We start from the raw sequence: 27,028 nt of genomic DNA on the forward strand, positions 1-27,028 counted from the left end.
TGGGCGTTAGCAGGAAGCTGGGATGGCGAGCGGAGCCAGGGCGCGGAGCCAGGCGCTTGGGTACAGGAGTCAGTGTCCTCGGCACCCCGGCGCTGCCCTCGGCTTGACGGGGGCTCGGCCTTGCCGTCTGCCGTGTCTCATACTCACACCTGGGCTACCTCCGGATGCTGATATGGGACGCAGGTGTTTATCTCTAGTCTTTCCTCTACTTTCCAAATCCTCTGCCAATGAGCACGGGCCACGGAGCAGGTCGCCTTGGTTAAAAGCGGAACGAGGGGCCAGGTGCGCAGGTGGGGGGGAGGGGTGGCGCTCAGGCGAGGTTCAGGTTTGGATGAGGGGGTTCCCGTGGAGGGGTGGGAGTGTTACAGGGGCTGCGTCCTAGACCAGCGCGGAGGTGACTCGAGCAGCCTGCGTGTGTGGGACTTCCGGCGGCCACGTAAAGCAGCGAGGAGAGGCGGTGCCGTCGGTGCGGTGCAGCCCCAACACAAGCGGGCCCCGGTGTGCATTCCGGCCGAGAATTCCTGGTGAAGCATGCGCCTTCCGGCTCCCCTGTAGGTGTTTGGCAGCCACGGTGGCGTTTGCCCCGGTATTCCGGGCCTGGGGGACGTGGGGAGATCTGAGCCCATCGGGCACTGGAGATTCCTGAGGGGACAGAAGCAAAAGCTGCCCTGTGGGACAGACGGGTGATAAAGGATCAGAAGCAGCAAAACAGGCCAAGGATAGGGCGGGGACTGCGGCCAGCGAGGGCCCTGGGGTCTCCTGGGGTCAGAGACGAGCACGTGCGCAAAGTGACATCTGCACGGAGGGCAGAGCGGGGCGCGGGCGAATGGCGCCATTGAGGGCAGCGGGCACGGCCGGGGTAGAAGTCGGACGACCGGCAGGGCCAGCCGGGGAGGGGAGGGGACAGCGGGGGAGGCAGCCCCCCGGGAGCCGTCCTGGGCTCAGGATGTAACAGGACAGGGATGCGTTCTGAAGGGGAGGGGCCGGGAAGTGAGCTCTGCCTCCCGGAGCCCAGGGCGGCGGGAGTTTCTGGAAGGGAGGCTGGTGGGGGAGACCTCCGTGCCCTGGGTGCTTCCTGACTTCTGAGTGCGCAGCCTTGGCCAAATGGGTTGGGGCTGGCATCAGCCCCTCAAAGCCTGAAAGAGCAGAGGGAGTGACCGGCCCGGCCTGGCCCCAGGGGCACTTGGGAGATACTTTCAGGAGGCAGGAATGTTCTAGAATCCAGGCTAAGGTAGCAACCGGAGCTGGGACTGGGTGGGGCCAGGGAGGTTCCGGGAACGACACTCTCACAGGTGGGCCCACAGCGGTACACGGCCCCCAACCCCGGAGTTCGTGTTGTTGGGGAGGATGACCGGGCAAGGCCTTCGCCTCCCTGGGCATGAGTGTCACATCCATGCTGTCCATGGGGCTGACACGAGACCCCAGTGCAGCCAAGGCACCACACACAGCCTGCATACACCCCTGTGGTCACCCACCGAGAGGCCGGGAGCCGCCCACGCACGCCCCCAGCACCCCGAGGGCAGGTGGCAGTGGGGCCCCAGGGAGGGAGGAGCCGACCTCTGCAAGCCAGCGAGGCCTGGGCAGGAAGGTGCTCTTGCGCCCATTTCCTTGGGCGCAGGGAGCCTTCCCAGCTGCGCCCTGACGCTCAGACACGGAGGTGGGCTTGAACCAGGTGCGTCTGTGTCTGGAGCTTGCGTCCTCCAGCTGCCCCTGCAGGAGCACCCCAGGGGTCAGACCCCTCCCTGCTACAGTGGTGCGACCCTGGGTCTGTGCGCTGGGCTGGGATACGGTGTCCGTGCAGAGTGGAGCAGAGCCAGTCGCATCCTGGTGCCGGATGCCTGCCCCCCACCCCCCAGCCCTCGCTCTCAGCACACTCAGGTCGGGTAGGAAGCGCAAGGTCACTTCCGTTCCACAAGAGAAACCCGCGGCGAGGACAAAAGCAGGGTGCCGGGTCAGGGGTCGCCCTGTGGCCGGCCGCACGCCCCCCACCCTGGGGGGGGGGCAGGAGCACCTGTGGCCCAGCCCCTAGCTCGTAGGAGGCAGCAGCTGAGCTCCGGGCAGGCTCGCACCTCCCGGGAAGGGGGACGGCCCAAGCGCGCCAGGAAGTGCTCACTGGAGGGGGGGGTGAGGGTGGCAGGGCCACTCCCGGCCACGTCCCCAAGCAGGCCCGGTGCCCCCTCCTCCTGCGGCCGCCGGGGGCTGCTCCGCCCTGGTCGGAGTCTCCGCCAGATGTGGTAGGGCCAGCTAAAAATAACTGCGGCGGCAGGAGGGGGCATGTGCCGGGCGCGGACACATGATCCCCGGGACCCCGCTGGGTGGAAGCTGGTTTGGCGTTGGCCAAGGCCCCGGCGCGCACTCGCTGGCCCGGGCGACAGGGGTCTGAGCTCCAGGCACACCCGTCCCCGGCCCTGCCATGAGCAGCTGCCTCGGGAGGAAGGGCCTCCGGGCTCTGTGCTTCCTGCTGCTTCTCCAAGCCGCCTTTGCCAACACCCTGTGGAAACGGGCGCTGCACGCACGCCTGGCTGAGCAATCCCGCGTGAGTGCCGGGCGGGGCGTGCGGGGCCGGCGGCTTCTGTCTGGTTGGGTCAGGGGCATGGGGAAGGCTCCCGGGCGGCAGGCAGGACCCCGCGCGCACGTGTGCAGGAGCCGGGAGCGTTTGCTGCCCGGGTCCCTGCGGGAGATGGAGCCCGGAGGCTCGGCCCCGCGGTCGCTAACCAGGCGTTCACGCGGTTGGGTTAGGGGCTCCATGAAGGAAGAGGGAGCCCGCTCTGGGGGAGGCGTCCCGGGGGTCCTGCAGGTCCCACATGAAGGGGACCCTAGCTGGGCGCCCCTCCGTGGCTGTGCCCAGCCAGGGCGAGAAGCAGGGGCCCTGGGGCCAGGTGTGTGGCCGGGAGCCCGGCTCTGCTCCTGGCCTGCTCTGTGGCTCAGGGATCTTGTTTGACGTCTCTGAGCACCAATCATCTCTTCCACAAGCAGTGATGGAGGCGTTCCTTTCTTCTTTTAAGAATAACTTTTAAGTTTTAAGCCAGATCATGTTTTTTGCTGTTCTTTTATTTCTTTTCTTTTTTAAAAAGATTTACTTAAAAAATTAACTGGCGCTGTGGCGTAGGGGGTGAAGCTGCCGCCTGCAGTGCCCCATCCCCTCTGGGCTCCACTTTGAGTCCCAGAGCCCACATCCGATCCAGCGCCCTGCTGATGGCCTGGGAAAGCAGCGGAGGACGGCCCAGGGCCTTGGGCCCCTGTGCCCACTGGGAGACCCAGAAGAAGCTCCTGCTCCTGGCTTCAGCCTGGCCCAGCTCCGGCCCAGCCATCTGGGGGGAGAACCAGTGGAGAGAAGATTTTCTCTCTTGCTCAGTAATTCTATCAAATACATAAAATGTATCTTTAAAAAGTTTTTAAAAATGTTTATTTACTTGAAAGTGTTACACAGAACAAGGAGAGGCAGGGAGAGAGTCTTCCATCCACGGGTTCACTCCCCAGTTGGCCACAACGGCTGGAGCTGAGCCGAATCAAAGCCAGGAGCCAGGAGCCTCTTCCAGGTCTTCCATGTGGGTGCCGGAGCCCAAGCGCTTGGGCCGTCTGCTGCTGCTTTCCCAGGCCACAGCAGAGAGCTGGATCGGAAGTGGAGCAGCCGGGACTCAAACTGGCGCCCACATGGGATGCCAGCACTGCAGGCAGTGGCTTCACCCGCTACACCACAGTGCCGGCCCCAAATGGAGCTTTTTTAAAAAAGGTTTATTTATTTACTTGAAAGAGTTAGAGGGAGGCAAAGAGATCTTCAATCCGCTGGTTTGCTCCCCAAATGGCCACAACAGCCGGGATTGGGCCAGGCCAAAGCCAGGAACCAGGAGCTCCATCCGGGTCTCCCATGTGGGTGGCAGGGGTCCAAGCATTGGGCCATCCCGCACGGCTTTTCCCTGGCCGTTAGCAGGGCGCTGGGCTGGAAGTGGAGCAGCCAGGATGTGAACGGGCGCCCGTACTGGACGCCGGTGTCACCAGTGGTGCCGATACCAGGCACTGCCCTGGGCCATGGGGACGCAGACGTCGGGTCCTGGCCAGGGAGTTTGTGTTCCAGAGAGGGAGGCAGAGAGTGAGCGAGAAATGAGCGAGGACAGAGCCTGTTTGTTTTTGAGTGCCACAGGGAGGAAGCAGGGCGGGGAGGAGGAGACAGGGTGGGGGGGGCGACAGGTGCCCCCTACGCAAGGAGCACAGATCCCCAGGGAGGGGGCGCCCAGAGTGGGTGTGGACACTGGGCCACAGTGTCGCGGTCCAGGGGGCGCGGAGGCCTGGCTCGGTTTGCACAGGGCGCGCTGCGCACGTGCACGGCACACGGGCACGTCTGAGCCTCCCAGTGGCTTTTACTCAGAACTGTGAGCTCCCTGGCGCTGGCCTCCCTGGGGCCTTCTGTCTGTCCTAGCGCAAATCCCGGCGGCCAGCGCGTTCCCCTGGGTGGGCGGCGGGCAGATGTGGAAGCACAGAGGGATGCGTGCAGGTGCAGCCCTGCCCCAGGAGCAGCAGCCAGCTTCTCCCAGAGTTAGGGCTTTGAAGGATGAATAGGAGTCCGCCCAGTGGCTGAAGGAGGGGGTAATGGTGAGGACTCCAGGTAGGGTGGGGGGCAAGAGCCTGCACTGAGGCAGCCTGAGCTTCCGGGATGCAGCGGCGGCTGGGCAGGTGGAGGCCACAGGGGAGTGGGAACTGCAGGAGGTGATGGAGGCAGGAATGGCATCTCACAGGAGATGGGGCAGTCACCAAAGGCTTCCTGGAGGAGGCAGAGACCCTGCCTGGAGAGCTGAGGCCCAGAGGCAGAAGCCAGCTGGTCCTGGCCACAGGGGAGGGCTTGTGTGCGAGCGGAGGGGTCTTCCTGCTCTAGGTCCTCGCTGGTCACGAGGCAGGAGGCTGCGCCTGCACTCGCTGAACGAGAACTTGCCCCGTCTGCCGTCAGCACACACAAGGGGGGTGTGCAGGCAGAGGTGCCGCGGAGGAGCCTGGCCGGGCGCTGGGGCGGGGCGGGGCGCATCACCAGAGCAGCACCTCCTGTGGGCTGTGCTGCCCTGGCTGCCCGCTGCCCCTCTCTGGGCCTCATCGGGAAGTGAAGGCGGGACGGGGATCTTCAGGGTCCCGGTCAGCAAGGCAGGACTCCCAAGGGGAGCCCGGGGAGCCTCGGCCCTGGCCGCGGAGGGGCGTGGGGCTGGCCAGGCCGAGGGGGACTGTTAGTCGTCCCAGGAACCTGCCACTTCACAATGGAGCCGGTGTCCTTGGCAGACGGCTCCCTGCCCAGAGCTGCCGCCGCCGCCGTCCTCAGGGCCCCGGCCACCTCCGTGTCGGCTAGGGCAGCGCAGCCTCGCCTGGCCCTGGCTCCTGGTCCAGCGTCTCGCGGCGAAGGCCTGGACTCAGCCACGGTGCACTGATCGAGCGAGCGGCCCCGTGGAGAGCAGCCGCGGCTGCAGGTGGAGAGCGGGGCTGCCTGCATCCGGCCGCAGGCCCCTCCCTTCCCAAGCCCCCTCGCGGGCAGGGCTTTGTTTAGGGGTCCGGCCCCTGGGTCAGAGCGCGCTGGTTCATTTCCTGAGCACTGTTTATGCTTCACTGTCCAAGCCGCTGGGGACAGTGCCAGAGAGGGACGCCCTGCGGGGACTTCCCACGAGAGACCCCGGCCTGCCGCCGCGGCTCCGTGACCTCCAGCTGCTTCCTCTCACTGGGGCACCTGGCGCAGCGTCTGCTGCTTGGCTCCACCCTGCAGACAGGGAAGACGGCAGCCCCACCCCAAGGCGGCCAAAGGCAGCAGGGCAGGGCCCTTCGCCACCTCCCCCGGGGCTGGGGCCGGGGGCCGGGGTCAGGGTCAGGGTCAGGGTCAGGCTTCTGAGTTGAGCTTACCCATGAGAACCACGACTTAGCACCCACTGAGGCCAGATGCTGGCCAGGCCCACTCTGGGGAGCCCCTGGACAAACTGTGGGACCCCTGGGAGCTTGCGTGCCGGACTGGGGTCCCGGTTCTGTCCCCCGAGCGACCGAGCAGCTTTCCCCCGACGTGAGCGGCCTCACGGGCAGCGTTGACCCCACTGCCCACTGCTCTGCGGGCGACCTTGGCACACGCTGTTTGTCATCCGGGAAGCACCACGTATTCCAGCCAGCTCAGTCCCACAGCGGGCCGGGGCCCAAGACCTCGGAGGCCCCGCACGACAAATTTGGGGATGCGGAACAAATACACAGCAAACGCCTGCTGGAACCGCGGAGGGGGGGTGGAAGTTTCCAGAAGACTTTCAGGTGCACTGACGGCAGGAGGTGGTGGGGTCCGCGTTCCTGTGAGGTTCAGGGTGCCGGGCACCCGCAGGGGGCGCCCCGAGGTGCCTGTGGGGCAGGGCTCAGGAACAGGCAGCCATCAGCGGGCCGAGCCCAGTGCAGGCTGCTCCAGGGAGAGCTGTATTCTTAGACTTTTCACGTGGACGTAAGAGCGAGCGGGGCTCCGAGGGAAGTCGGCCTTCCTCCTCCATCCGGCAAGCCGGCCCTGGGCGCGTTGTCAGCGGCTGGGCCGCGGAGTCCCAGAACATTCCAGGCAAGGGTGAAGCGGGGCTGGCGGCGAGCGCCGGGGAGGGCCGCGGGGGAGGGGGCAGCGCACTGGATTCTTCTCCCCTACATGGGAGCAGCGTCAGTTGCTGCTGGCCATGAAAATAGTGATGTTTTCGGACCACACAGTAAGTCAGAGCCGAGGGCGAAGCGTGGGCGTCTGGCAAGGGGGAGCTCGGGCGGCACGCTGCGTGTGGCGTGTTCTGTGCTGCGTGTGGGGTTCCAGACTTTTCCACGAGGCGGTTATACACGGCGCTGTCATTCCTGCTGGTTAAACTGTTTTTATTGAATGGAGGTGAAATTATCGAGATAGAAGTGAGCTGTTTTAAGCAGACAGCTGGGTGGCACTGGGTCGTGCACAGCCCCCGCCTCTGTTTGCACAGGATCAACCCGAAAAGCCCCCCAGGCTGTGAGGCAGCTGCGCCCCACTCTCCTCTCCCCGCCCCGTCCCTGGTTTGCCTGTTGCCAACATTGCGTGGAAACGGAATCATGCGATGTCACGGCGCTCTGCGTCTGGCTTCTGCACGCCTGGGGCAGCGGGGGCTTGTGTGTCATCACGTGTGACAAGATGTTTCTCCGCAGGCTGCGTGATGCACCCGCGCCCGCCGTGCCTCCATGTGCGTGTCCGGCCCCCGGTGGCTGGAGAGCCAGGCTGGTAGGCTTGGGCGAGTCGGGACTCGGACCTGCAGACGTGGCGTCCCCCTGGCCGACCCCAGAGCTGGCGGTTCCGGATCCGGCTTCCTGAGGATGGCTCGCGCGGCGTTGCCAGTCCATGGGGGCCTCCAGAGAGCTGGCCCCGGGGGCATCATTTTTTCCCGGGGGAGGTCCGTGTGAGCTGCGCCACAAGGTCAAGGTGGCGGGCGGCTGCCCCGAGGCGGCTGCCCGCAGGCTTGGGGCAGGGACGGTGCCCCGGGGTGCTGAGCGGCCGCCCCTGGGGGTGAGCTGCGGGGCAGTTTCTCAGCGGGAGCAGGGCAGAGGGTGGTCATGTGTGTTGGGGGAGGGCCTGGGGGGGCTGAGCCTGGAGGAACAGGGGAGCCCCACAGGCTCGCCCTGGAGAAGCCAGAGAGACCCGCGTTCAGATCTGGCCCTCTGCTGCCGATGAGCTCGGACAAGTGTCTTCCATATTTCTGGGCCTCAATTTCCCCATCTGTAAAGTGGGCGGGGAGGGCCACAGTGGGACAAAGTGCCAGCGGGGTGGGGGTGCTCTGGCCTTTAGGCCAAGGCCCAGGGACTGTGACCATTCACCCCCTTACCCTGCAGCGGCTGGGAAGGCCATGACAGGCGACGGTTCTAACGCCAGCCCCTTCTCAGACCCAGGCCAGCCCCTCGGTGAAGCCCCACACGAGCCTCCCCTCGCCAGACATCCGGTTTCTCCCCCACGCTGCCGTCGGGGCTGGGGGAACCTGGTCATCACCCCGGCCATCTTCGTTCGGCCGTGCGTGGGAAATAACTCGGGAGGTTCAGCTTCTAAGGTGCTTCTCTCTTTTTGAGCTCTCCAAACTCAGAGCTGTGTCCGGCTGCCTCGCGTCTGATTCTCACCCCACCCGCTCGGCCGGGGCTACCGCGGGGTGGGGGTCTCCGGGTGGGAGGCGGCGACAGCGTTCGCTTCTGATCTCCAGCGCCCATTAAATCCCATAAACGAGGCTCAGCGTGAATCAGGCTGAGCGGAAAATCGGCGGTGCCGTCTCCTGCCGCGGCGCCTCCTTAATCACCTCCCAGCCCAGCAGCTGTCGCGGCAGATTAGGGGTGCGAATGGCGGCCCCGGCCTGGGCCCAGCTTAGTTCATTCTGCAGGAAATGAGCGAAGAGCGGGTGGCGTGGGACTCGGCCCCCTGCTGCAGCTCCAAAGCTGAGGAATTTGGGGGGACTGGGGGGGGGTAACCGACATGGACCCCTGCCTCCTTGAATCCAGGGGAAACCACCCGCCTCTGCCTCCGCACCCACCTCCCGACCCGCACCCACCTCCCACACCCGCCTCCGCCTCCGCACCCGCCTCCACACCCGCACCCGCCTCCCACACCCGCCTCCACACCCGCACCCGCCTCCCACACCCGCACCCACCTCCCACTTCGGCACCCGCCTCCGCACCTGCTTCTCCTTATCCCCCCACTCGGCCTTGGTGCCTGTTTCTCCTTTCCTGGACGCCATGATTGGCATACAAGAGGGAGAGATGAGTTCGCCAGGTGTCAGGGGCATAGGACAGGGGCCCACCCGCCTCAGGCCACCCCTCGCCCCATCCTGCCCCCAGGCTCCCCGGACCGGGGCTGAGCGCTGGCGCCCCCAGTCCGGAGTTCCCTGGTCGGGATCGGTTCCCGGTGACTCGGCTCCCCCTACTGGGCATGGGCAGCAGTGCATGGAGCTCCCAGCCAAGGCCCTGGGCGTCCCCGGGAAGGCGGCCTGGGAGAGGTCACTGATTCTGAGACTGAAGAGGGGGAGGGGGCATGAGGGACAGGGTCTTCGGGCCCAGGGAGTGGCGGGGGCCGGGGCCAGGCACGTCCTGGCGGCTGCTGTCACGCTCTCTTCGGCCGCACAGAGCTCGCGGAAGGCGGTGCCGTTTGTCACCCGCATCTTAAGGACTGAGGTCCTGATGCTCGCCGGCGGCCCGCGGCGGTTCCCCCTCCACTGCGGGGTCTGAGGGTCTGAGGGAGGAAGGCAATGCCGTGAGCTGGCGGTCGGATGGTGCAGTAGGGGAGGGCCTCTCGGCGGAGGGGAGGTCTGGAGAGGGAGGGTGCTCCCCGCCAAGGCAGAGGCCTTCAGGTGGGACTCCTTGGAGGGCTTGGGGAGAGGAAGACAGGGTGCTGGCGCCCAGTGATGGGCGCTGGGGAGACGAGCGGTGAGGCGGGGCTGGCACAGACCTCGCAGGTCACGGCGGGGCTGGGGCGGGTTCTGGCCTAAGCTGCTGGAATCCACCGAGGGCTCAGCACAGAAGTGCCCGGGTCCACGGGTGCCTTCGAACACGCACACACGTGTGCACCCGGTGTGCAGACACGGATACACCCAGCATGTGTGCACACGTGTGCACACACTTGTGTACACCCAGCATGTGCACACAGATGTGCACCCAGAGTGCAGACACACACATGTAAGCCCCCTGTGCACATGCTCACGTATGCCCAGCATGCACACAAACACGTAAACCCATTGTGCATACACGTGTGCGAAGGCACACACCTGCACACCCAGTGCACACACTGTGGACACTCATCATGCGATACACTCGTAAACCCACCGTGTACACATGTGTGCACCCACTGTGTACACCCACGTGTGTACACCCAGCATGCACGGACACTCGCGTGTGCATCGAGGCAGACCCTGAGACGGACGGTGCACGCACACACGCAGAGGCGCTGGGCTCCGCTGTCTGGGACGTTCTGTGCCGCGCCATCTTTCACCCTCGGGGCGCCCCAGGGCGTCTCCCGGGTTCGGAGCGCGCAGCTCCAGCTCTGTGCAGTCCCAGAGCACTGACACTGCCCTCTGCCTCCTCTCTGCAGACCGAGGAGGGGGGTGCTGGCGGCCTCCGGCAGCCCCGTGCCGACCGCTGTCCCCCGCCGCCGCGGACACTGCCCCCTGGTGCCTGCCAGGCCGCGCGCTGCCAGGCTGACTCCGAGTGCCCACGGCACCGACGCTGTTGCTACAACGGCTGCGCCTATGCCTGCCTGGAGGCCGTGCCGCCCCCACCAGGTAGGCGCCCGGGGCCCCAGGGTGGTGGGAAGAGGGACCTGGGCGACCCCCACCAGGGCCACAGAGCGGCGTGTTGGGCGGCGCCCTGCTGGGTGCACTGAGGGGAGATGGTGGGCTGCCTGAGCTCTCTCCTGAGTCCATGTCAGCTTCCGCCCGTGGGTGCAGCCCCTTCGTCTCCCGGGTCTCCCAGGCCTCTCCACTGGTGGTGCCTGGCTCTGTACGGGGCTCTGGGTGCAAGTCCCTGTCCAGCTGGGTGTGCCCGGGTCCGCAGGGCAGGGCTGAGCGGCAGCGGCTGAGCAGTGCCAGGTGCAGAGGTCGCGGTGCGCAGCCGGGCGAGGGCGGAGCTGGCGGAAGGAGGCGCAGAGTCCTCCTGGGGAGGTCTGGCTGCGGCCAGGGCTGGGGCCGGGGACAGGCGGCTCCGCCCTGGGTGGGCACGAGGTGGGGCAGTGAGCCCCCCACCCTCAGCTGTACCCGAGACTGAGCCGGCCGCTAACACAAGCCCCTGCGGCAGGCTGCGGCCTTAACTCCCAGAGGGACCCGAGGCGGTGGCCTCCACCCCTGGAGGTGGGGGTGGCCGTGAGGTCACAGTGGTGCCAGGGCCCCAGCACCCTCCATAGGCTCCTTATGGCAGCCGGAGGACCAGCTCTGGGCAGCGCAGGGGCAGGCCGCCTCCCGCCAGCGTCCATGAGAAGGAGCGACCCTGCGTTCTGCCGGAGGAGCGGTGCAGGCACCGGCCTGGCTGGCCGATCGGAAGTGTGCCCCTTCCTCCACGGGACACAGCCTTCCCGGTGGTAGCTTTCTGTGCGTCTCCTGTTCACGCTCGCACAGTTCCATGGGGAGAGCCTGCCAGCTGCGGCACTTCACAGCTGAGACCGGGGGAGCTCAGAGAAGCCCAGTTGCTTGCCCTCGGTCGCCCAGCAGGCAGAGCTGCCGGGGGGTCCCGAGGTCTGACCATAGACAAGTGTGTGTGCGTGCTCCCAGTGTGGGGTTGGGGACCCTGCTGCCCCTGGGCCAGTGTTGGGGGGCCCTCATTGTCTGGAACACCCCCCCCACACACACACACACAGGGCTCACTTCCTGCCTCCCTCACGCCCCTGTGCCACTCTCTTGGTGGCAGCCCCTCCCCCGGCCACTCCCCGCTGTCCTCACTCTCTGGAGCCCCGTTCCCAAATGTCTGTGTCCTGGGACCATTCTCCCTGCCCTTTGTCCCTCCCAGCCCCGCACAGGAGGTGAGAGAGCGGCCAGCAGGGGGAGTGCTAGTAACACCAGGGACAGCACCGAAGACGCCCCGCGGGGGTCCCCCAGCCTTGACGCTGCCACCTGGGGGTTGGGCAGGGTGGGGGCGCGTGGGGGTCCCGTGCACTATGATGTGTTGACTGGAGGCCAGGAGGAAAACCCCACTCCCTAAGCTGGGACAGCGACACTGCCTGGAGGCTGTGCCCCGTGCTCACTCGGGGACCAATCTCCACTCCAGAGCCGCGGGTCCCGGGCGAGGCGACAGCTGGCAGTGTGCCGGGCTGCCCAGAGCTCCTGGCCGTCCTCACCGCCATCCTGCCCGAGGTCTTAGCTCCAAAGCGGGTCCCGGGCGAGGCGACAGCTGGCAGTGTGCCGGGCTGCCCAGAGCTCCTGGCCGTCCTCACCGCCATCCTGCCCGAGGTCTTAGCTCCAAAGCGGGCCCCAGAGGGCATGGGGGAGGGGCGCCCACATGGTTCCTGGGAAAGCAGGTGGGTGAGGCCCTGGGTGAGGCAGGGACAAAGAGAGGCCGGGGGCAGGGGCGGTGCTGTGACCACGCTCTGTTAGTTTTAGACTGGCTGGTGCAGCCGAAACCCCGATGGCTTGGTGGCAACGGCTGGCTCCTGGACGGCCCCGAGGAGGTGCTCCAAGGTAAAGGCCAGGCCCCACGGCACCGCCGTGCCCGCCTGTCCAGCCACGGCCGGGGGGCTGGCGGCTCTCGGGTTCTCCAGGACGGGAGACGGGCTGGACTCTGGCCAGCAGCAAGTTGGCCTCTGCTGGTGGGGATGGGAAGAAAGGGGCGTGGGGCTGGTTTGCAGAGCCCTGAGTTTGTAACTGGGTTTGCTGCTGCCTGGTGACGAGGCCACCTTCCTGGAGGAGGGGCGGAGAGAAGTTTCTGGAATGAGCACCCGTGGGGTGCGGCTGTGTCTCTGCCTTCGTGGCTGGATGTGTGGCTGCAGGTGTCAGCTTTGTGGGTGTGTATGCGTGTGACTGCAGGCCTGGGTGTGTGTTCTGGGCGGAGTTGGGGTCACACTGCTGCCTGCCTGTGCACCTGTGAGGTGGGCCGCCCCTTGAGACCCCCATGCGTCCCTCCCCCAGCTGAGGCCTGCAGTACCACGGAGGACGGCGCGGAGCCACTGCTCTGTCCCTCGGGCTACGAGTGCCACATCCTGAGCCCGGGGGACGTGGCCGAGGGGATCCCCAACCGCGGGCAGTGCGTCAAGCAGCGCAGGCCGGCAGGTGAGTGTGGGCGCCCAGAGCCCGTGCCCACCCACTCTCCCCACAGCCCCGCCCCAGGGAGCACCTCCACATACACCCTGAGCCGGGCCTGATCCTGCCCCTCTGTGTCCTGTAGATCCCGGCTCTGCGCCTCCTGGGGGGGCCACGTTTGGTTCCATTCGTTCACATCTGAGCCTCAGTTTTCTCATCCGTAAGATGGGGCTACTCCATGCTGTTCCACGGATCCACTGACGTCATACGTGTGTGGCCCGCAGTACAGGGCAGGCCACAGGGGGTCAGCAGGCAGTGGCGACCTGACCTCCATGTCACACAGCCCGAGTCCCCCAGAGAGCTTCAGTCCCAGGACGCCTGCCGGGACTGGAGTTGGCAGACCAGGGCTGACGGGTTCTGCTTTGCACAGTTGTCCCCGGGATGGAGAGGGTGCAGCAGGGATTCCCGGTAGCTTCTAAAACCCACCGCTCGTGGCTCGTGGAGCGGGAGAGGTCCGGCGGGTCGGGGCCTGAGCCTGCGTTTGGGCGCCTGCCCACATCGGGCACGTGCCAGGACTCTCGGTTCGCCTGGTCAGAGGCAGGCTTCTGCTGGTTTGGGGCTGCGCGTCTGAGGCCCCGTCCCACCTCTGCGAGTCGCAGCCCTGGCAGCTCTGGGAAGCCCCCGGTGCAGCTGGTGCCTGCAGTGACCGCGTGGGGCGAAAGGACACGGCAGGGAGCGTGGCCCGCCACCGCCCTCCCCGACCCCACCTCGGGCTGATAACTCCCTTCTCTGCGATGTTTCGGGAAAGGCACCGTGGTAGGTGATGGGGGTCCGTGGGCTGAGCCCCTGCCACCCACGTGGCAGACCTGGATTGCGGTGCTGGCTCCTGGCTTTGGCCAGCTCAGCCCCAGTGGCTGAGAGCTCTGTCTGTCTGTCCGTCCATCTGTCAGATAAGCAAAGAGTGCTTCCCCAGGTGCATTAGCAGGAAGCTGGATCAGAAGTGGAGCAGCCGGGACTGGAACAGGCACCCATGGAGGATGCTGGCACCCCAGGTTGTGGCTTAACCCGCTGCACCGCAGTGCCGGCCCCTAGACACATCTTGAATTCCAACAGCTTCCTTTAGAGTGAAAATCCCAGAGGGGAAGTGGAGCCCTCTTGTCCCAGCTTTGCCAAGGACGAGGCCTTTCTTTTATTATGATTTTATTTGTTTTAGAGGCAGAAAAAGAGGGAGAGCGCTCTCATCTGCTGCTTCCCTCCCCAAATGCCCACAACATCCAGGACTGGGCCAGGCCGCAGCTGGGAGCCAGGAGTTGCCTATGGGTCTCCCCCAAGGGTGGCCATCACCACTGCCTCCGGGCTCAGTGGTAGCAGGCAGCTGGGGTCGGGAGCTGGAGCCGGGTATTGAACCCAGGTACCCTAACATGGAACGCAAGCGTCTTAACCAGTAGGCTAAATGCCAGCCCCTACATTTTATTAGCTTTTTCTCTACATATTTGAAATAATTTCAGATTTAAGAAAAGTTGCACGAACTTGCTGTGCGTGCTTTGCTCCCTGTCTCCCCTCGTCCTGTCCCCACGCCACCGGAGCCCGCAGGTGCATCTCTGGGACTGTGAGAACCAGGTGCAGCCCCTGTGCCCACACCTAAGGTGCAGGGCTCCCCGGGAGAGGCCTCTGGGGTGCCGATGGTTGCTGGGGGTCGCTGTCCGGCAGCTGGCACAGGATGCGCGAGGATCTGCCTCTTCTCTGAGCGGGGAACAGACGCCGACTCGTGTGGCAAAGCTGGTTCTTTGGAGAGTGGGTTCAAGGGCATCAGTGCCTTTCTCTGTTGGGGTTGGGGTCTCTCCGATGTGGAAGGGAGGGAGTCTGTGCCCTTCCGGGCCGTGGCGGGATGCTGGGCAGGAAGAATCAAGTGGAATTCACGAAGCTCAGAGCCCAGGAAGTTCGTTTGCTAAAACCCCCACGAGATCACCTGGGGTAATAAATGATACTCAGCCAGGGGAGGAGGGCTCCCTTGGAAAACATCCCAGAGTCTCCCCGGGGGGCTCTCCCTTCTCGTGGTCATGGCCATGGGTGGTTACGCTGCTGGAGGTAAAGCTGAGGCAGTAAGATGCATGTGCACTTGTCACTTAAAATTAGCAGCCGGGGGCAGGCGTTCAGCCTCCTGGTGAAGACGCCGTGTCCACATGCCAGGGCCTGGGTTCGAGTCCCACTTCTGGCTCCCGAGTCCGCTTTTCTGCGATGCAGCCCCTGGGAGACAGCAGTGAGCGCTCAAGTACCTGGGTGCCTGCTGCCCGTGTGGGAGGCCTGGGCTGTTTCCAGCTCCTGGCCCCGGCACAGCCCTGGCTGTTGTGAAGGGAAACGCGTTGGCTCTCTCACTCTGTGTCTGTATCTCACGAATAAGTTTAAAAGGCATACAAACAGATATTAAACAGAAATAACATTTTTCCTAAAATAACCGTGTTTTCCCAAAGCAGGCACACAGGAGGAGGAGCGTGGTGTTGCCCCCTCCTGAGAGTTTTCCCCTCTCGCGTGTTTTTCAGATGGGCGATTCCTGCGCCACAAATCCTACAAGGAGTATCCAGGTGAGGAGGTGGCCCCCTCGCCCTGCAGAGGGCGCTGACGAGGGGAGGGCGCGTTTCTTGGGGGAGGAAGAACCGTTCTGGCCCAGCACCGAGACACGCCACGCGGCGTGGACGCTGGGAGCGAGCAGTTCACAGAGCCCTGCGGTCTGCTGCTGGGCGGGGGAGGTCCGAGCCACAGAGGGGCTCTTGGTACACACGGCCTCACACCGGCAGCCGGACACGCTTAATCTCCTGCTGTCATTCAGGGAACTGGGAAACGTGGCCGGCACCATCTTTCTACCGCCCATCCGTTCACCAATCCATGCACCCATCCACCCTCCTGCCCATCCACCTACCACCCACCAGGCACCCAGAAACCTCTCCATCCACCCACCCAGGCACCCATCCATTCACTGACCCATCTGTCCATCCACACACCCCCCCAACTCACCCATCCTTCCTCCTTCCCTCCCCCCCCCACCCCATCCGTCCTCGCCTGTCTTCACCATGGACTCACAGCACACACTGAACGAGCGTGACTCCGTACCCTCTGCCAGAGGCCACGACAGGCCCCGCCCCGTCACGGGGCTCACACCCAGCAGGAAAGCCAAGCGCTCCTAAAGTCACATGGCTGTCTCACGACACCCCGCGGTGACGTCCCGCCACGGGTGACACCGAGACCCCTTAGACACACAGACAGGATGGCTCGGACTGAGGACAAGGACGACAGGCGGGAGACCCCCACTAGGCAGTGGTGCGGGCTGTGCAGGACCAGGGCCACGTGTGGAGGAGGGGCTGAGCAGCCTGCTCTGGGGTCAGGCACAGGGCGGTCAGCAGGCCAGGCTGGCACTGGAGTGGACGTGACCATGGCCGGCGAGCGTCCATCCAAGCAGGAGTGGTCGCCTGCCCCGACAGACCCTCCTCTTTTCGCAGAGGGCGACTCAAAGAACGTGGCGGAGGCTGGCGGGCGGCTGCTGAGGCGCTTCCAGTAAGCCAGCGACAGGCAGGTGAGGGGCCGTGGACGGCAGGGCTGGGGCCCGGGGGGCCAGCTGGCCTGGGCAGCTTTTCTCAGCACGAGGCCCGGCAGAGGTGGGGTGCGCGCCCTGGAGGGATCCCCAGGGAAGCTGGGAGAGCTCGGCACATGTCCGACAGCCCTGGGAGACCCGGGTTACCACCCTCTCCAGTCCTCCACCGCAATGCCCACTTCCCCACTCTGTCGGACGCTGCTAACCAGAGCAGTGACCCAGTGGCTGGTGCCGGGCACACGGTCACCCAGCGGCAGGGACTGAACGTCTGGTGTGCCCCCCAGAGCGGCGGGCAGCCAGTCTGATGAAGCCCCTGCTGTCCTGGGCTCGTGTGCTGGGAGCGGGCCAGCAGGTGCAGGACTGTACCTGTTGTCAGAAAGAGAAGGAACAGGTGCTGTGGCTAAGAGTGGCCAGGCAGGGGGCCCGTTGCCATGATCTGAAGATCAGAAGGTTCTGCTGGGGGGTGAGGGTGGGGATGGGGGTGGAGAAGGCTCTGGTGCCAGGCAGAGGGAGCCGGAAGCACAGAGTCCCAGGTCAGGAGCTGAGGAAGCAGAGGTGGGCCACTGCGGGAAGGAGAGAGGCCACAGGAGGCTGCGCACGGAGGTGACGGGTGGCCCAGGTGCTGCCCTCGGCACTCTGGAGCGAGGACCTGGGCTCACAGCACCCAGGGGTCTCAGCCTGTGAACCCAGCCCCTGGGAAAGCCGCCATGCGGGGCAAAGGAAGCCTGGACAGCAGGTGCCGCCTGGGGTGCCCTGGACAGCTGGTGACTCTGGGGTGCCCTGGACAACGGGTGCCCCCCAGGATGTCCTGGACAATGGGTGACCCCTGGGGGTGCCCTAGACAGCAGGTGCCTCCCCCAGGGTACCCTGGACAGCAGGTGCCTCCCCCGGGGTACCCTGGACAGCAGGTGCCTCTCCCAGGGTGCCCTGGACAGCAGGTGACCCCCGGAGTGACCTGGACAGCGGGTGACCCCCGGAGAGCCCTGGAAATGCAAATGTCAGCTTTCGGATTCCAGAATCTTCAGGGCCGAGACCTCCAGGAAGATCTGGAACCTATGGGGCGTGCAGCGGTCCTTTATCCGCTGACGGCGGGGCTTGGGGCGAGTCTGCCGCAGCCCAGGACTCTGAACTCTGAGCGGGGCAGTCGGGGCCCGGGCATGAGAAAGAGAGCGCAGGTGGGGAGCCAGCAGGGCCTGGGGTCGGATTCTCGCTCGACCACCCGGTGACCCGAGCACGCGGTTCCACCCTCAAGCCTCGGTTTCCTCCTCTGTAAAGTGGGGGAGACAGCGGGGGAAGTGTGGGGAACCAAGTGGGGTGACAGCCAGGCTGACGGCACAGGGATGCGGCATCTGACCGTGGCCAAAGCTGAGCTCCTCCTGGGAATTAGGGGAGGGGTGAGCATGAGCGGGGTCGTGACCCCACGTCCTGCCCCAGAGAGGCTCCTGCTCACCCCTCCTTCGCTTCCTTTCCAGCCCGTTCCCAAGAACATTCTAGAAGCCTCGGAAGCAGCTGGGGAACGCTGACCCCCGGAGGTCCCCCTTTCTCGGCAGAGCGTGGCCGCAGGGTCCCCGAGACAGGCACTGCTCCCTCCCAGCTTGGCCCTGCCTGGCCTCGGGGCCCTGTCACCATCCCGGGCACAGGGCCTGTGGCCCAGCCAGTCTCCACCCCGGAAGAAGCCAGCCCCTGGAGTGGGGTCTACGAGCCTTCTCCGAGTTTTAAGCAGATGTCTTCCAGGCCGGGCTCTGGGAGGCCTTGCCCCCCACCCCAGATGTTCTCTGAATAAACGCGTCCATCATCAGATGGACATGGATCACCCCCTACACACAGAGGTGCATGTTGTAGCCTTGGGCCCCCCCCCACTCACAGGAGCATGTTGTAGCCATGGACCCCCCCCACACAAGTTCATGTTGTAGCCATGGACCCCCCCACACACAGGTGCATGTTGTAGCCATGGACCCCCCCCACACAGGTGCATGTTGTAGCCATGGACCCCCCCCACACACAGGTGCATGTTGTAGCCATGAACCCCCCCACAGGTGCATGTTATAGCCATGAACCCCCCCCACAGGTGCATGTTGTAGCCATGAACCCCCCCACAGATGCATGTTGTAGCCATGAGCCCCACACACACAGGTGCATGTTGTAGCCATGAGCCCCCCCCCCACAGGTGCATGTTGTAGCCATGGACCCCCCCACAGGTGCATGTTGTAGCCATGAGCCCCCCCCCACAGGTGCGTGTTGTAGCCATGAACCCCCCCACACAGGTGCATGTTGTAGCCATGAACCCCCCCACAGGTGCATGTTGTAGCCAGGGACCCCCCCACAGGTGCATGTTGTAGCCATGGACCCCCCCACACACACAGGTGCATGTTGTAGCCATGAGCCCCCCCACACACAGGTGCATGTTGTAGCCATGGACCCCCCCACAGGTGTATGTTGTAGCCATGAACCCCCCCACAGGTGCATGTTGTAGCCATGAACCCCCCCCCACAGGTGCATGTTATAGCCATGAACCCCCCCACAGGTGCATGTTGTAGCCATGGACCCCCCCCACTCACAGGTGCATGTTGTAGCCATGAACCCCCCCACACACAGGTGCATGTTATAGCCATGAACCCCCCCACAGGTGCATGTTGTAGCCAGGGACCCCCCCCACAGGTGCATGTTGTAGCCATGAACCCCCCCCCACAGGTGCATATTGTAGCCAGGGACCCCCCCCACAGGAGCATGTTGTAGCCATGGACCCCCCCCCACAGGTGCATGTTGTAGCCATGAACCCCCCCCACAGGTGCATGTTGTAGCCATGGACCCCCCCCCCCCACAGGAGCATGTTGTAGCCATGAACCCCCCCCACAGGTGCGTGTTGTAGCCATGAACCCCCCCCACAGGTGCATGTTGTAGCCATGGACCCCCCCACAGGTGCATGTTGTAGCCTTGCCCCCCCCACAGGTGCATGTTGTAGCCATGGACCCCCCCCCACACAGGTGCATGTTGTAGCCATGAACCCCCCCACACACACAGGAGCATGTTGTAGCCATGAACCCCCCCCACACAGGTACATGTTGTAGCCATGAACCCCCCCCACACAGGTGCATGTTGTAGCCATGAACCCCCCCCACACAGGTGCATGTTGTAGCCGTGGGTTATCTTCCCTTGCCGGAGATGCACCTGTCGTCGCCTGTCCTGGCCGTCACTGGTTAGCCCTGGGGTGGCTGTGGCGGGGTGAGGTGTGCGTGGCTCTGCTTCTGCATGCAGGGTTGTCTGGGGCACCTGGGTGGGGGTGGGTGAGGGGGGGTGTTTGCCGACAGTGCTTTGTTGGCAGGGCCCAGGGCGGGCTCCAGGCTGCAGCCCGTGCTGTCACTCACGAGGCTTCTCCTGGCTTCCCGACCTGCTGACCCCTTCCAGAAACCCTGTCAGCGTCATACAGGGCCCCACCGTTCACTCCGCAAACCTGCGGGTGGCCACGTTGCATGGCGGGGGCGGGAGGGGCAGGCTCCTGGGAGGTGACGCTAGCTTCCCAGAGAACTCCATGGGGATTGAGAGAATCGCTGTAGGACAGGATCCCACCACCTGTCCCGTGCGCCTGTGTGGAGACAACGCCGAGAGCCCTTACTTAAGACCCAGCGCCTCTCCTGCACCCTGTGCCCTGCCACCCCGCCCCCAGGCTTCCCGCAGAAAACACCCCAGGATGATGGCTGCCGCCCCTCGGTGGGTTCTAGCCTCGGTGCGCAGATAGTAGGAGTTGTTGTCTCGTGGTTGGGGGAGACAGAACAGCAGCCTAGTGGGGGGGGGGTGTGACCCTCACTCTGATGGCAAAGGCAACTGTGGGGCAAACACAGGTGGGGGCGGTCCCTGGTGAGGGATGCCGAGCCCAGGCAGAGGGAGGAGCAGTCAGAGGCGGCTTTCCTGGAGGTGGTGATACGGATCTGGCCATGACTAACGTCCGGACAGTCCTGGAAACCTTTTTACTTTGAGGGGATCGCAGTCCCTGTTTGGTGAAGCCAGCGTTTCTCAGCCTGGGTGTGGCTGGCATCGCAGGCAGGATGGGGGGCAGCACGCTGGCCCCCACCCCAGGACACCAGCAGCAGCTTCCTGAGCTGTGTCGCCGGAGCCCCCTGGGGTTTAGGCCGCGTGGGGGAGGCTCTGGTTTGTGTCCTCAGCAAGCTCCCCCGGGGGCAGCGCCCCGAGCTTCCAGGGCGAGAAGCTTCTCACTGCTCGGCCGTGTACTCTGGCACCCGCCCGGGACCGTCCCGCCCTCGCCAGAGGCACCTGCCTGTCTCACTGTCTGCGGCTGCCACATGGCTGCCCACGCTTGAGTGCATAGAAAGGCACAGGTCAGGTGCCGGCCGCATGGAGGAAGCTTCCAGAAAGAACAGAGGTGCCGCCCTCCGGAAGTTCTCATCGCCGGTGCTCTCGGGACCCCGGAGTGGCTGGGGTCCGGGGGCAGGGGTGTTCTTGCTGACGCCTGTCGCGTCTCTCGCCTTCTCTCCTCAGCGCATGCACGGGAGTGACTAATGGGGTCTTTGGGAAGGGCTGAAAGCGTCCCCTCGCTCCTCCGCGGCCTTTTCATCTTCTTTAGTTCAAGGCTGGACCCGGGCCCAGGCTGAGGTGCTAAGGAACAGCCCGGGGATGGCCCCAGCCCAGGGTGCTTGTGGCCTCGGAGAGGTGGGACGTGGGATGTGGGGGAGTGGGATCTGCCCTTGGCCTTGCCACGCCCCCACGCACGGCCCCTCCCCTGCCCTGGCTTCCGTTCTGGAGGGGACACACACAGAGTTGGGCGAGTGTGGTGGCAGCTGTGTGCCCGGCTGGTCTGGGAGGCGGCCCCTTCGCAGCCGGCCCGGCCCTCCCTCGGGCTCGGCTGGTTTGGAGCCAGCAGCAGCGCCTGGGGGCTGAGCAAGTGCTGGAGTCCCGGGGCTCCCGAGGGCTGAGGTCCGGGCCGAGTCCCCGGCCGCGGGCCTGCTGAGAGAAGGCGGCTGAGGCTTCCTTGCAAGCAAAGAGACGGTGTGAACGTGGCTGGGAAGCTCTGGGCTCAGGTGCAAAGGCTGACGGCTCCCTGGGGACCCCAGACCCAACCTGGAGCGGCCACAGGCCAGGGTGGCCGCTGCTGGGACACAAAGCCAGCTGGAGCCGGCTGGGCAGCAGGGCTGCGGGGGTGGGGGCAGGAGCAATGGGCCGTGCCTCCTGCAGGGCTGGGGGGCGGCAGCCCTGGCTCCCGGAACACCCCATGCCCCTCTTTGGTCTGCCTTTCGTTGTCGAAGTCAGGTTGTTTCCCACACTAAGGGCATCCACTGGGAAGTGTGTGTGTGTAATGATTTTCAAAAACTTCTGCGAGGAGGGCCCTGCTGCCTCCAGCCGTCCTGCGTGACGAACGCGCCGTGTGAGACCATCCATGGCCCGTCTCAGTCTCTGGTTCCACAGGCACGTGTGTGTGTGTGTGTGTGTATGCATTTTGCATGTGTGTGTATTTTGTGTATATGCATTTTGTGTGTGTTTTGTGTATTTGGATTTTGCATGTATGTTAGTGTTTTGTGTATATGCATTTTGCCTGTGTTAGTGTGTTTTTGTGTGTTTTGTGTGTCTATGCACTTTGTGTGTGTTTTGTGTATTTGCATGTTGCATGTATGTTGGTGAGTGTTTTGTGTATATGCATTTTGCCTGTTAGTGTGTTTTGTGTGTATATGCACTTTGCACGTGTGTGTGTGTGTGTGTGTCTCTGTGATCATGCCCATGAGTCCCAGGTCCCACCGCGAGACTCAGCCTGCACCCTCACCTCCCGGTCTTCCTGCCCTGCTCCGTGGATGAAGCGGAGGAGCTCAGGGCAGGGGTGAGGCTGGGAACCGGCCGGGCAGGATGTTGGGGCGCCTGAGCCCCGCCCCTCCCCGCTTCTCCGGGTCCTCCCTGGACTCCTCCCTCTGCCACACGAGTCTTCCCACCGAGGAGGGCACTGAAGCTGTGGCCCCTTCTCAGGCCCCGGGGCCAACAGCGGGCGCGCCCTGGGCAGCCCGGCCTGGGGGGAGCAAACTCAATGAGCTGGCATGCCGATGGCCGCATTCCTTCCTGGGGTTTTCCATCCCTACTGCCGTTTTTTTTTTTTTTTTTAAGATTTATTCATTTATTTGAAAGGCAGTTACACACAGGGAGAGACAGAGGGAAATCTGCCATCTGCCAGCTCATTCCCCATGTGGCTGATTCAAAGCCAGGAGCCAGGAGCTTCTGGGTCTCCCATGTGGGTGCAGGGGCCCAAGCACTTGGGCCATCCTCTGCTGCTTTCCCAGGCCACAGCAGAGAGCTGGATGGGAAGTGGAGCAGCCGGGACTTGAACCAACGCCCGATGCCGGCACTGCAGGCGGCGGCTTTACCTGCTACGCCACAGCTCCAGCAGTGTTCACCCCGCCCCAGTGTCCAGTGTGCCTCCTCCAAGACCACTGTCCCAGACATCACCTCAGATGACCGTGGGCGGAACAGGGCAGGTCCTTCCCTCGATTACCCCTGCCATGGGCGTGGCCCCTGGTGGCCCTCCTGCAGGAAGTCCCGCCCTGGCCGTCACTCTAGTTGACAGCCCCGAGGCCTGGCGGTGATGGTGGTCAGAGGTGAAGCTTGTGTCCCTGGCCTGGAGATCACATCCCGGAGCCCGGCTTGGGGACGTGGGAGGATGGGCCCCTGGTGAGGGGAGGTGCGATCCAGGCCTTGTGGCCGTCTTTCCGTCTGCCTCCGTGTCTGCAAATGCCCCTCCCCCCGGGCCAGGGACGCTGAATTCAGGGCCGCCCGAGTCAGTCTCATCTCAAGGGCCTTCACTCCATCACGCTCAAAGAGCCAATTTCCAATCAAGTTCATGTGCAGAGGTTCAGGGGACGCAGTCATCAGCTCCCCTGGGTGGGAGGAGCTGGGGAACCCAGGCCTGGGGACAAAACAGGCAGAGGCGTGGAGCTCCCGGCAGCTGCGCACGGCCGAGCAAGGGGCCCTGGGTGCGGCAGGGTGCAGAGCTGGCCGGCTCACGTGCTGGGTTTGAACTTGGTCCTTCAGGAATGCCTTACCAGCGTCTCACTGGACTCTCCCCACGCCCCCTGGCAGTCGGCATCGTGGCCCAAGAGCAGAGCACTGGGCAACTGGCAGGGGCGGGATTCAACTCCAGGCCTCGTCCACCCCCACTGTGGGAATCCAGATGCAGCAGGGCGTTGTGTGTCCATGGAAAGCAGGGTGGGGTTGGGATACCCAGGAGGGCGGAAGCTTGCCGGGACCAGGTGCCAGGCCTGCGGTCCACCCGAGAACTGGGCTGGGGGACACCATACTGCTCCTCTGAGACCCACCTGCTTGGCCACAGCCACTGGGCCAGCAATAGGCCACCTCGCTCGGCTGAGCCAATCCCATCTCCCTCCCCAGGGTGTTCTCTTGAGGTTTCATTCATTCATTCATTTGTATGCCAGAGCAAGCCACGCAGCCTGTCCCAGGGCAAAGCCTGCACCTGTCGGCAGGAGCAAGGCAGCCCGACCGCCAAGGCCGCCGTGGGGTGCAGCGAGGTCCTGACCGTGAAGCCCCTCCCAGGGGCCCTGGCACACAGGAAGCGTGGGGCTAACGTTCGGGCCCCGGGGAACGCATGAACAAAGCGATTGCAGCTCGCAGCTGCGGGGAGGCCCCTGCTTGCCCAGGAGAGAAGCCAGCAGGCCCCCTAAGCCGTCCCAGCCGCTCTCCCTGTGCTGGGGCTCGAGGCAGCCCCCCGTGCTCCCCAGTAGTCGGCCACCCCCAGGCTTTGGTTTGGGCTGGTGCACATTGGTTTCTGTTATTTGCAACCGAAACAATGCAAAGCACTAAGTCAAAGCAAGACAATCAAAAGTCACCTTGACCGAGCGTGTTCGGCAAGCCGGAGGCACCGTGCGATGTGTGGCAACCACCTCGGCCAAGCTGCCGGGGAATTCCTGCCCCCTCCCGGTTCCCACGCACGTCGAAACTCGGCAGGCCCAGGCCTCCTCCGGGGCCTCCCTGTGACGGCCCGGAGTGTCGGTGCCCCGGGAGCTCTCACAGCCCACCCGCCCCGTGACCCGCACCCGCCTCCTGCTCCCAGAGGGGAGGCTTCCGGCAAGTTCCACGCTCAGCCAGGGAACTCGCCGAACAGGTGCCTTGTGCCCGGGCAGGGAGGGGCAGCCCAGCCTGGAGAGGCCTGGAGGATGTGGGGCTGAGTGGAGGCGGAGCGGGCGATGGCTCCACTGGGGAGGGCCCAGCCCAGCACCACGTGAGCCGCTCGGGCTGGAAGCTGTGTCCTGACCACTGCTGGCAGAAAGAACTGACCTCCATCCCACGGGTGCCAGGCGGGGGAGCCGGGAGTTTGTTTTCTGCACGAAATACAGTTTATGGCGAACGTTTTCAAACATAGAGGGTGGAGAGTGCAACGCATCCTTGTCCTCGTCACTGTCATTCCATCTGACCCCTGCTGTCTACGGGGGGCACTGGAGATGCGACAGCAAGCCCCCGCCCCACAGTGCCACCTGCACCTGCCTCAGATCACGCCTCCCGCGGACGGGAGCCGCCCGTCCACTTGTTTATTCGACCCACAAGGGTCATGGAGGCAGGACCGCTGGTTGGCAACGCTGGGGTCGGGACCCCCACACCCAGTGTCTGGGGAGGGGGCAGCCCAGGCCTGTTCTTCCCTGGAAGTCGAAGTCGCTAGAGCAGCGGTTCCCAGAGCAGGGTCCTGGGACCAGTACGTTCCCGTCACCAGGGAACCCACACAAAATGCAGCTTCCCAGGCCATCATTGTCGCACAGCCAGTCCACCTGCCACTTAGGACGCCGGCACCCCCAGAGGACCTGGTACCCACAATGGGGTCCAGTCCCGGCTCCGCAGCTTCCCTCCGGCTTCCTGCCAATGCAGGCGGCAGATGGTGGTTCAAGTGATGGGAGTCCCGCCACCCACACGGGAGACCTGGATGGAGCTCCTGGTTCCCGGCTTCCGCCTGGCCCAGTCCTGGCTGTTGCAGGCATTTGGGGAGTGAACCGGCGGTCTCTCTCTCCCAAAGTTCTGATCCCGGCTCCACTTTGAGAGCTGCTGCTGCAGAGACAGGCGGACTGCGCAGGCCTGGCCCCTCCCAATGGTCTTCCGATTGGGAGCCGTCAGCCAGGTGGCCCCCGAGGCCTGGCCCCTCCCAATGGTCTGCCAGTTGGGAGCCGTCAGCCAGGTGCCCCCCGAGCCCAAGTCCCCTCCTGCACAAAATGTGCAGAGCACAGCGCCGGCCCTGCAGCCGGCAGCTGAGGCAGAGGTGCAGCGTGGCGGGCTCTTGGGGGCGCAGCTGGTGCTGTGCAAGGATTCGCATAGCAAACAGGGCCCGGGCACGTGGCCTAAACTATCAGGGGACCCTCGACGGGAGGTCCCAGCTGGTCCCAGGAGTCTGGTGCGCAGGAGAGGGGCTGGGAGAGACGGGGACGGTCGGTCACACAGCAGCCGCTTCTGCAGCTTCAGGGAGTGCAGGCCAGAGAGGGTCAAAGGGCGCCCTGGGCTCGGGGGTTTGGAAGGGCAGGGGGAGCCCCCTCCCGCGCAGGTGGGGAGGCTGCAGGGCTGCACTGCCCCCAAGGCAAGGAGCTCACTGTTGCCCCAGGTGATGCCCTTCAGACACCCCGGGCCGTCTCCAGGGACCTGCCCCCAGTGTCCCAGAGAGACGCTGAGAGGGGCTCTGGGCTCACTTCCAGAAGGCCCCGCCCCCCGGGCCCTGGAGCTGACAGCTGGCAGGAGCCACAGGGATGGGGGCCTGGCTCCAGCAGGCAGAGGGCCCAGCAGGCCGGGGTGGCTCTGAGCGCGCCCCAGAGCCGCAGCCACCTCCATCTGGTTGGCTCCCAGCCAGGAAGGGAGAGTCACATACGGGGATGTCACGGCGACACAGGCTCTGTATGACGGCAGCATCAGCAGTGACAGAGACCCGGGGCCTCTGAAGGGACAGGGCCTCAGCCCACGCAGTGACACCCAGAGGTGGCTGCGTCACAGACCCAGGAGGAAGTCACAGTTCCAGATGCATCCTAGTCAGCCTGCGCCCAGCACCCCACCCCGTGCCTGGCAGGAGCACACGGCTTGCTGGTGGGAGGGTGGTGGGAGGTGGTCTGTACCAGTGCAGCGTGATGGTGGGCAGCTGGGTCCTGTATCAGACGCAGGGCCACCGAGCCCGGCTTCTCCTCTCCCTCAGCTGTGGGCTGTGGGCTATGGTCAGCTTACTCAACTCTGTGCCCAGATTCTGTCCCAGGTCAGGTTCCTGGAAGCGGACTCTAGACAAAGACTCGTGTGTGCAAGTCCCGAAGGAAGTGCCCCCAGCAGAAACCGGAGAGGGCACCCAGGGGGCGGGCCGAGGAGCAGCCTGGCCCACAGGGACTTGGCAGGACCAGCTGCACCCGGGGCCGGCGCGCCTATCCCGGGGCGGGGGGGGGGGCTTTCCAGGAGCTTCGGGGCTTGCAGAGCCCAGCCTGGCTTCCGAGCGCTGTGGGTGCTGGGGACGGGAGGGGGCCTGCAGCACTTGGGGGGGGGCGGTGTCAGTTGGGAGTAAGGGTCTAAGGGCACCTGACCGGGTTGTCGGCCTCGACGTTGTCTCCCAGCGACTGTGGACACCGCGTGCACAGCAGGGGTCGGGAGGACGGAGGGCAAAAGCCAGGGTGGAGCCTGGTGCCCGCTGGTGCTGCTGCCCTGGGCGCTCCCCGTCTGCTCTCTGCCGGCTGTCACCAAATCCGTGCGCACTGCATGAGCCAGGCCCACTGGTCAGACAGGGTCCCCGTGCCACGCCCTC

General features: G+C 64.9%; 1 protein-coding gene across 1 annotated transcript; it reads left to right on the plus strand.

Moving 5' to 3' along the window:
• Positions 1-2,117: 2,117 nt before the first annotated feature.
• WFDC1 (WAP four-disulfide core domain 1) lies at positions 2,118-18,089 on the plus strand. The gene is made up of 7 exons (XM_051847358.3): positions 2,118-2,536; positions 10,055-10,244; positions 12,045-12,128; positions 12,576-12,716; positions 15,227-15,268; positions 16,181-16,254; positions 17,745-18,089. The coding sequence occupies exons 1-6, from the start codon at positions 2,414-2,416 to the stop codon at positions 16,237-16,239; spliced, it is 639 nt and encodes a 212-aa protein (XP_051703318.1). The 5' UTR covers positions 2,118-2,413; the 3' UTR covers positions 16,240-16,254; positions 17,745-18,089.
• Positions 18,090-27,028: the final 8,939 nt, after the last annotated feature.

Source organism: Oryctolagus cuniculus, chromosome 18 (genome assembly GCF_051225735.1).
Source record: "Oryctolagus cuniculus isolate XC-2025 breed Fujian yellow rabbit chromosome 18, ASM5122573v1, whole genome shotgun sequence".
In the NCBI taxonomy this organism is placed as follows: Eukaryota; Metazoa; Chordata; class Mammalia; order Lagomorpha; family Leporidae; genus Oryctolagus; species Oryctolagus cuniculus.